At 48.5% G+C, this 10,000-nt stretch overlaps 1 protein-coding gene across 1 annotated transcript in view; it reads left to right on the forward strand.

Moving 5' to 3' along the window:
- pdzd8 (PDZ domain containing 8) overlaps positions 1 to 10,000 on the forward strand; it is a 43,562-nt gene that overhangs the window by 939 nt on the left and 32,623 nt on the right. Inside the window, exon 1 of the mRNA XM_068567818.1 lies at positions 1 to 86. This exon is cut by the window's left edge and continues 939 nt beyond it. Within this exon, the coding sequence (XP_068423919.1) occupies positions 1 to 86 (86 nt within the window). The remainder of the gene's footprint in view (positions 87 to 10,000) is intronic.

Raw genomic sequence — 10,000 nt, forward strand, 5'->3', positions numbered from 1 at the left:
CCGCTGCCGCAGCTCACCTCCATCATCGTGAACCAGCTGAAGCGGGTGATCAAGAAGAAGCACACCTTGCCCAACTACAAGATCAGGTAGGCTGCTGCTCGGGCGCCTGGTGTGGGCTGGAGGAGGTCTTTCAGCCGGCTGGAGACCCTCAGAGGCCTCCCTGCTGTTAGAGGACCAGAGGGAGTTAAAAAAAAGCAAAGCAACACCTGCATTATTCAGGATAAGGCCGGACTAGAACAATGCTAATAATAGTAATCGCTCTAAAGTGAGAGCATACTTCATAGAGAAGGTTCAAAATGACCTAAAACACAATGCATATGCAGTGTGCGTCTCATGTGGGTTCAGGGCTATCCACAGGACTACATGAACCACTACTGGAGGTAACAATAACATCATATTTAATGAGTAGCTCCCCTCCATCTGAACCAGGTACGGCACAACTGGAAGTGCATTGGTCTGAACACAACGACTACAAGTGGCTTCATTCAGGAACATTCAAATGCTTAGATTTTTTGGAAATGACCTTTTAAGAAACCTGTGACCCATTTACCCCCCAAACCACTGGTAGTTCATCCAGACGGAGAGAGCAGTGGTCAGTGGTCCATGCCACGTAGCAAAACCTTTGGAAAACTACACTCCTGCTTCATTTGATTGGAGAAAAACAAGTATTAAGTGTACAGTTAAGGGTTTCTGACTTTTCTTTGTTTCCAGAACGGTCGCTGGAGCGGCTGCTCTGCTCTTCCAGCTGTAAATAGCGCCTTCGTTTGAGTTGTTTTCTGGAACAATAGTGTCTTTTCAACATTATGTAAAAAAAATGCAAGGACTTTTTTCCCGGTAATTGTTCTTCTGTGACTCCACTGCGTGGTGCGTACAGTTTGGAATTAGCATGCAGATGACATGTTTGTCCTTTGACCTCGGCTGTATGAGGAGGAGGACCTGGGTTATGGTCTTTCTTCACAAAGCAATCCCACCACAAGCTCCACTCTGTTCTGGAGCTTCCCCGTGTGCGACTATGGTCGTCCTCCGCTCACCAGTTGGTCCAGATGCCGTGGAAATTATATATATAAATTTAATTTTTCCCCCGTTTGTGTCCATATTTGCCTCAAAAGTTGAGATTGAAAGTTAATTCTTGACCCAAAAATAGTCACGGTCCAGTTATTTACTTTTCTTTCTTCAGAACTTCAGTCTTCTGTGGAGCTGAAGACAGTGAGATGCAGACGTGTCATTAAACTGTTTGTTTTCGTGACAAAAGTCCACTGGATAACTTTCAGTTCCTTTTAAAACGCAGACCGTCAGGTTGGGTCGTTGCTGTCCGTTGACTGAACAACGCTCCAGAACACACACACTTATCTTGACCCCATTTCAACTGATTACAGACACATAACATGCAGTAAATCACATGTTTTTTTAGGTCGACGTTGACCGAGTAGACCGGGTTTAGGAACACATTGTGTCGGGATGGGAATTCAGTTTGCAGAAGTGAGAGAAAGAGAAGACAGAAAAAAGGGAAGCAGAACTAAGAGAGAGAAAGCTAAACTGAACGGAAAGTTGTGACACTTGATCCGAGTGTGTTTTCCAGAAGAGATCCAGCAGCGCTCACGTAGTGGACACGCACTGCTGCACCGTCATGCGGACGCTGTCGGGGACGTGGGTCCTCTTCGACGCTGTCGGGGACGTGGGTCCATGCAGACGCTGTCGGGGACGTGGGTCCTTTTAGACGCTGTCGGGGACGTGGGTCCATGCAGACGCTGTCGGGGACGTGGGTCCATGCAGACGCTGTCCGAGACGCGGGTCCTTTTAGACGCTGTCGAGGACATGGGTCCATGCGGACGCTGTCGGGGACGTGGGTCCATGCGGACGCTGTCGGGGACGTGGGTCCATGCGGACGCTGTCGGGGACGTGGGTCCACGCGGACGCTGTCGGGGACGTGGGTCCATGCAGACGCTGTCGGGGACGTGGGTCCATGCAGACGCTGTCGGGGACGTGGGTCCTTTTAGACGCTGTCGGGGACGTGGGTCCATGCAGACGCTGTCGGGGACGTGGGTCCTTTTAGACGCTGTCGGGGACGCGGGTCCTTTTAGACGCTGTCGAGGACATGGGTCCATGCAGACGCTGTCGGGGACGTGGGTCCATGCGGACGCTGTCGGGGACGTGGGTCCACGCGGACGCTGTCGGGGACGTGGGTCCACGCGGACGCTGTCGGGGACGTGGGTCCATGCGGACGCTGTCGGGGACGTGGGTCCATGCAGACGCTGTCGGGGACGTGGGTCCACGCGGACGCTGTCGGGGACGTGGGTCCACGCGGACGCTGTCGGGGACGTGGGTCCACGCGGACGCTGTCGGGGACATGGGTCCACGCGGACGCTGTCGGGGACGTGGGTCCTTTTAGACGCTGTCGGGGACGTGGGTCCATGCAGACGCTGTCGGGGACGTGGGTCATTTTAGACGCTGTCGGGGACGCGGGTCCTTTTAGACGCTGTCGGGGACGCGGGTCCTTTTAGACGCTGTCGGGGACGTGGGTCCATGCAGACGCTGTCGGGGACGCGGGTCCATGCAGACGCTGTCGGGGACGTGGGTCCTTTTAGACGCTGTCGGGGACGTGGGTCCTTTTAGACGCTGTCGGGACGTGGGTCCATGCAGACGCTGTCGGGGACGTGGGTCCTTTTAGACGCTGGGGGCACAGAAGGATTCAGTAAACACAAACAAATATCCATAAATAAACGCTGACCGGCATGTTAAAGTGAGTTTGTTACCTCGGTTCTCGGGTCAAGCCTCCTCTGGTCAGTCTCTGCAGCTGTGTTGAGGGAACAGAGGTGACCTTTGGTTGTGAGTAATGTTCAGCCTGCTACTAAAGTATGTTACACGACAAAGTTGTGGTGACACAGGCTGAGAAAACCACAAACATGAACCCAATAACTGCAGTTCATGTCACGCGGCACTGAACAATGGGTTGTAGCCAAATGATTGTTACACTCATTGTACTCCTTTACACGGACAAGGAGCACAGATCATTACTGTCACTGCTCATCATCATTCTAGTCCGTCCACTGTTTGAGTCGTAGTCGTCCTTATTACCGCTCTGTCACATGTCTAGAGGGGGTCAGAGGATGTCTAGAGGGGGTCAGAGGATGTCAGAGGATGTCTAGAGGGGGTCAGAGGATGTCTAGAGGATGTCTAGAGGATGTCTAGAGGGGGTCAGAGGATGTCTAGAGAGGGTCGGAGGATGTCTAGAGGGGGTCGGAGGATGTCTAGAGGGGGTCGGAGGCTGTCTAGAGGGGGTCGGAGGATGTCTAGAGAGGGTCAGAGGATGTCTAGAGGGGGTCGGAGGATGTCTAGAGGGGGTCGGAGGCTGTCTAGAGGGGGTCGGAGGATGTCTAGAGGGGGTCGGAGGATGTCTAGAGGGGGTCGGAGGCTGTCTAGAGGGGGTCGGAGGATGTCTAGAGGGGGTCGGAGGCTGTCTAGAGGGGGTCGGAGGCTGTCTAGAGGGGGTCGGAGGCTGTCTAGAGGGGGTCGGAGGCTGTCTAGAGGGGGTCGGAGGATGTCTAGAGGGTGTCGGAGGTTGTCTAGAGGGTCAGCGGCTGTCTAGAGGGGGTCGGAGGCTGTCTAGGGGGGGTTAGAGGATGTTTTGAGGGGGTTGTTGTTGGGGGTTGTTTTACCCCAAATGCAATATTTTATTGTTTTACCCTAAACACAATATTTTATTGTTTTACCCTAAACACAATATTTTATTGTTTTACCCTAAATGCAATATTTTATTTCAGAAAAATTTCTTCTGACTTTTTGAGGAGGGACTCTTCATCTCGTGCCTCCACTATGCGTTACAACACCACAGGAAACCCTGTTACTCTCTTTCATAACTGACCTTTGACACTAATGTTCTACATTTTTAAAAACCTGCTAGCATCTGTGTTGCCCGTCCAACTGCTAAACGCAGGCAGTAAACGCTTCTTTATTGCCCTTGAGTTGTCCGGGAGAGGACTGCAGCAAACAGAAGAACTCCGAATGTGTGTGTGCGAGTGTGTGCGTGTGTGTGTGTGAGTGTGTATCACCCACAACCATGCAGAGTGAGCGAGCGCGATGAGATGATGTAATGAAGAGCAGCCTCTGAGAATGAGCACTGGACCTTGGGATTTGCTGAGTGGCACAGATGGTAGTTCAGTGGAGGGCAGGGCCGGGACCGCGGCCCGCTGGAGGTAATCCAGGCATTACAGCACCCAGAGAGTCCCAACCTCGGCTCTGGAGGGGGGGATACGCCGCTGAAAGCCTAATCTGGGATGGTCTTATTTTGCCGTAATCATCATTCCAGTTGCATGAATTCGTTTTGTGTTCATCCGGAAGCTGCACGGCCGAAGCTTAGACGAGGGGAGAGCAGATCGTGTGCGTGTGCTAGCGTTTAGGACGCGCAATTAATAGAGTGGTATTCGCATTCACGATTGCAGACGCCCGCAATTAAATGGTAAAAAATAAGCTGTCATGTTTAAAATGTGTGCTCCTCTCACAGATATCTATCATATCTAGACATACATCTTTATATAAAGCGCTTAAGCGGGAAACCAGATGTTTTGGCTTCACCTTTGGGAAGCTGTCATGACCCTACAGCCACAGTCCATGGAAACTTGTGCATGTTGCAGCTGCAGTCCAGAGTAGAAGAGGAACGTACTGCGTATTACTCGGTGCTTTGAATTCAGATGGAGCTGAACCTCACAGTGCTTTAATAAACTACTGTGAGCGTAAACGACGTGGAAGTGAGCGCAGCAATGCGCTTTAAACACCTGGTTTTGATTATCAGGGCTGCAGCACGGTGTGGGAGTGAAGGCTCTGTTTATTAAAATGTGGAAGTGCTACGAAATGTTTTGCCCCTAAAATGTGAATAATCCTGATGAATGACGCACTGGTTGGTCTTCATCGTGCAGTCCTGCATGATGAAGACAGTATCGCACAGTATCGCGATATAAAGCACAGTATCGCGATATTTTGGGTGGCGATATTGTATCGATCTTTTATTAAATCAATTATAAACCTTTTGGTCCTTGAATTATACAATCAATTGCTTTTTCAGCTCTTTCATTTTGCTGTTGACAAAGTTTTCCTTTTGGAGACTGTGCGTTGGAAAAAAAGGGAATAAATCGCAATATTTAATATATCGAAGTATCGCGATAGTATCGAATCGGTGCGCGCCGCCTTCGGATGTTTGAACCCAAATCAGCAGGTTTTATCCTGTGAAATTCACTGAAAGGCACATAGAGTATAGCCAACAGGAAGTAGGAACCTCATCATCTCCCTCCAGCCACCTCAGGATAACTCAGGATCGGGTTATTTACTTTACATTATTTTGTAATTTGCGTGCCTCGCTGAATGGCTCAGCGTGTTTCTCATTGGTTTCCCCTCAGAATATTGTCCTGAAGAGGTTTTTGTTTGGTTTTACTGTTCAATTAAATGAAGTTTTACGGTTGTTGAGGCCAAATGAGAAGGTATCGTATCGATGACTTGTACAAATCAGCTGTTCCTTGTCCAATGCTTACTCAGTTTTAATCCACAATGTTATGCTCAAATGTTGAGTGTTGAGATGTGGGACATATTATCTTTCCAGAAAATCTCCCCAATGTTTTTGTTGCTGCTGTTTTCTTTCCTCTTGACGCAGGAAGAAAGAAAAAAGCGCCACATGAATGCATCACTGTGTAGTTTCTCTTGAGTCGCATGAAGGAACTCCAACTTTTCATTGTGCAACCCCTGTGTTTCAGGAGGACATTAATTGAACCAAACTCAGCCAGTTTGCATAAAATCCAACTCGTACACCAGCCCGAACCGGGAAAAAAACCCGGAATCGACCCAACGCTAATCTGCTGTCGCTCACTAATTTGATTGCAGCCTCTCAGTGTGTCCCGCAGACGGGAGGAGACTGGCGCATTGATTAGACTGTCACTGTAGTTCAGCTCTTGTTTTGGCTGACGGCCCAGGAGCCAGAGATGATGAGCTTTGTAGAACAACACCAGTGTAATTGCCTGGAGCTGGTCTAAAAACATCCATTAACTGCTCTCCAATGTAGATTTCACCTCCTTTTTTTGCAGTGTCACGGCAAATGGTGCCACAGTAAAGTCTACCAGGCGGCCAGATCTCCTCTATCAACCCCTCTGTTGGGCCGAGGAACACGAGGGGGCAATATGTCGATGACTGAAGATGCATATATTGAGACAAAATCACAGCAGGTTACCAATCGCTCCAACAGAGGACACAGTTATCAGCTGAGCTGCTGCATTAGTGGTGTATTTATATAGGTCTTGCTCGCTATTGTGCGTATATATACATACTTTGCTGAAGGGAAATGCAAGAGGCCTTTTAAAATGAAACCTGGACTTCACAGCACTCTTGAGACTTAATACCAGGGTGTCTGAAAGTCTTTGTCACTGAGCTAATGCTAAGGCCGTTGTGTTGGTCACACGCTGGAGCCAAAGGTGAGATAGCAGCCAGGCCTGAAACTGATAACATGACAACATTGCTGGTTTCAGCCAGCGGCTGCGTCAAAGAAGAAGGGCAATCTAATAGGACCTTTGAGATCAGAGTCACGCTTCTGTCTTGTGGGGGCATCGTCTTTGTGTTTGGTCTTTCGACCTCTCATTAGCTGAACTGTCAACTACCTCAGACTGCAAACGTCAAGGACACAATTGAGTTTTTTATTCTCTTTTAAAATGTGTACTGCACAATGTCTGCCTGTTAGGGGTCTAGGAAGTGTGCACTCAACGAGGAAGGGAGTAGTTCCCTCACTTTCCCACGATTGGATTACAATTTACTTGTCAACGATCTCAATGTATCGCTGTCTCAGTTTGCTGGAGCCGTGATGAAGTTTTGTTGCTTTCTTTTATCTTTGAGGGAAACTCACAATTGAACACGGGGTGCGACATTAACATGAAAGGGCATATTGGTAAGTGCCTGCTAATGAGAGTAGGTGTGTGTGAATGGGAAGCTAACAGTTTTGCAACTTACAGTAGATGCTAAAGGTGATTAGCAGCACTTTAAGCACTCTAGGGTTTCCCTGGAGGCCCCGCGACAAAGAGCCTGGAAGTCAGCCTTCCTCAACCCGGACTGCATACGAACACTCGCCTTTAGATCACATGATGAGCCAAGAAGGAACGTTTTAATGCTCTTTATTTTGAAATAAGACCTTCATTTCGAACATTGTATATTTTGATACGGTTCTCTTCTCAGTTCATATTTTTCATTAATTGGCTCAGAACACGTTCTTCTTATAGATGTGTTAAACACCGTTTGGCCCGTTATTTAATACATTACCTCTCCACAAGTGATTTGTATCTCCCCTCCAATGTCTTATATAAAGACATAACGTCTTTTTCTGTAATATATCAAAAGTGTCAGTGTTTTTCATCAATTTGTCTCTTGTAAAATGTTCCATGACTCATCCTGCACTCCCATGGAGTTGTTTTCCCATCTTTAGTCAAGAGCCAGGTCTTTAGATTTTAAAGCGTGACTCATTAGTTTCATGTTGAGATTCTGTAACGCGTCCATCAAAACTCTGTCCTCGCCCTCAAAGAGCCACCACTAGCGCTCTGCTTCTACTCAAACTGTGTGCGCCCACTCGGATATATAGTGTAGATTCAGACCTTCTCCTCCAAACTCTACCAAGTTTACAGAAAAGCATCCAATAAAATGAGAGTTTGGCTTGATCGTAGTAGCTAACAGAGCAATATGGAGAGAGTGGGTTGAATATCAGTGGGTAAAAATGTTGCTTTCGGTTCCAAAACTAGCTGAGGTCCAAACGATTCAAGGAGAACTTTGTCTGAACTTTGTAAGTCGGCTCTGAGTCACTTCAGTGCAGTCAATGCAGATGTCCTGCTCCTCGATGGTGGAACGAGCTCCTCGATGGTGGAACGAGCTCCTCGATGGTGGAACGAGCTCCTCGATGGTGCAACCAGCTCCTCGATGGTGGAACAAGCTCCTCGATGGTGGTAATAGTTCCTCGATGGTGGAACGAGTTCCTCGATGGTGGAACGAGCTCCTCGATGGTGGAACGAGCTCCTCGATGGTGGTAATAGTTCCTCGATGGTGGAACCAGCTCCTCGATGGTGGAACCAGCTCCTCGATGGTGGTAATAGTTCCTCGATGGTGGTAATAGTTCCTCGATGGTGGAACCAGCTCCTCGATGGTGGAACCAGCTCCTCGATGGTGGTAATAGTTCCTCGATGGTGGAACCAGCTCCTCGATGGTGGAACCAGCTCCTCGATGGTGGAACCAGCTCCTCGATGGTGGTAATAGTTCCTCGATGGTGGTAATAGTTCCTCGATGGTGGAACCAGCTCCTCGATGGTGGAACCAGCTCCTCGATGGTGGTAATAGTTCCTCGATGGTGGTAATAGTTCCTCGATGGTGGAACAAGCTCCTCGATGGTGGAATGAGCTCCTCATTGACATCAGGACAGCAGGAAGTCTCTACATCTTCCGTCGCAAATTAAAAACACATCTTTTTCGACTACAATTTGAGGAAGGGAGCTAGTGCATGAGCAGCACTTTAGTAGCTCTTTAATGTCTCTTACTGACAGCACTTTGTAGTTTGACATTGAAGAAATTGTACTTTCCTGATTCTTGTTGTTCTGAGTTTGTTCTCACGGTCGAATGCACTTATTGTAAGTCTCTTTGGATGAAAGCGTCAGCTAAATGTAATGTTATGAACGTCTGCTGGAAGAAGCCAAATGACTGGCAGAGTTTGGCGACGATCATCTCCGTGTCTTGTCCGTGCTGCTGCTGTGGCTCAGAGGTCGAGTCAATTGAGGAATCGATGGTTTGCATTTAGTAGTAAGACCCTTGTTTGTGTAAATATACATCCTTATATTCTGTAGATATTCTTCATGTCTATTAAAGTTCAGGTTAGCGAGGTCAGCTATGCTGTTGTGTCTATGAAATGTCCTTTTTATCATCATATGGACATTAAAGAAGCAGACTGTTCCACGTTCCAGCCTTGTGAGAAAAGATGAGGACAGGATTCTCCTCCTCTTAGACGGGTTAAAGCCAATTTAATGTCACTTTGCTTGTGATATGTTGACGGAAAGCCGTGTACTAAAGAGCCGAGCTCCCGTCTGTTCGGGGTACCTTTTGAATGGTCAACCTGAGCGTTGACTGGACGACTCCCTGCTATCACGACGGCAGCGCTTGTTACTTTACTTGTGGTCAATTAGTAAATGAACTAAGAGAACGAGAGAAGTTGGCGAACTGAGTTCCTCCGGCGGCTACACCAGGCATCCAATATTTATTACAGGCCAACAGTTTGTCTGGTTCTGGTCACAAGAGTCGGATACTTAAGAGTTTCTTCCTCACGACGCCGCCTCCCTTTGTCGACAAAGCCTCGACTGTGTGTTTCCTCCAACAGGCTGCAACATCAGCTTCACCGCTGGTGTGAATGATGCATCTGAACAAAGTCCACTGTTAAGAACAGCAAGAGCCTCGGGCGAACAACAGTAGCACCAAGAGCCCGAAATAGCAGAGGACGGGGCGTGTGTGTGCTCTCAGACATCATGTTTATACATCACAATGACTGTTTTCATTAGAGCTCGGAGCCGGCTGCCCTCCGGGGAGCCGGTTCTCCACCACGCCCAGCGGAGCGAGTCCCAGTGTGGCCGGCGTTCACCGTGGCCTCGCCTGCTGGGGACATTCCTCACAAATAGCCGTGTGCGAAGCGGCGCCCACGCCTTCAAACGCTGTTTCAAAGCCGGGTGGACAGGTTTCTCAAATCTAGCGAAGTCGGCAACATTTGACTTCTTGTCGCCAAAACCTTTGTTCACCACGGAGCGTCACGCGGCGACGGGTCGGCCCGCAGAGATCCTTCACCGCTGATGCACGCTAATAGCCGTGGTTATACTTCCCGAAAACAAGGCGTTTTTTGTCTTCTTTGATATTTTTTTTCAGATTTTTTATATATATATATATATATATTCCAGTTTATATTCCAATTTTAACTGATTCTTGCAAAGTATAAAGACAGCGAGGCTCCGGAGT

The sequence above is a fragment of the Clinocottus analis genome, unplaced genomic scaffold (genome assembly GCF_023055335.1).
Source record: "Clinocottus analis isolate CAN_PGR_092001 unplaced genomic scaffold, fCliAna1.0.p SCAF_8, whole genome shotgun sequence".
Taxonomy (NCBI): domain Eukaryota; kingdom Metazoa; phylum Chordata; class Actinopteri; order Perciformes; family Cottidae; genus Clinocottus; species Clinocottus analis.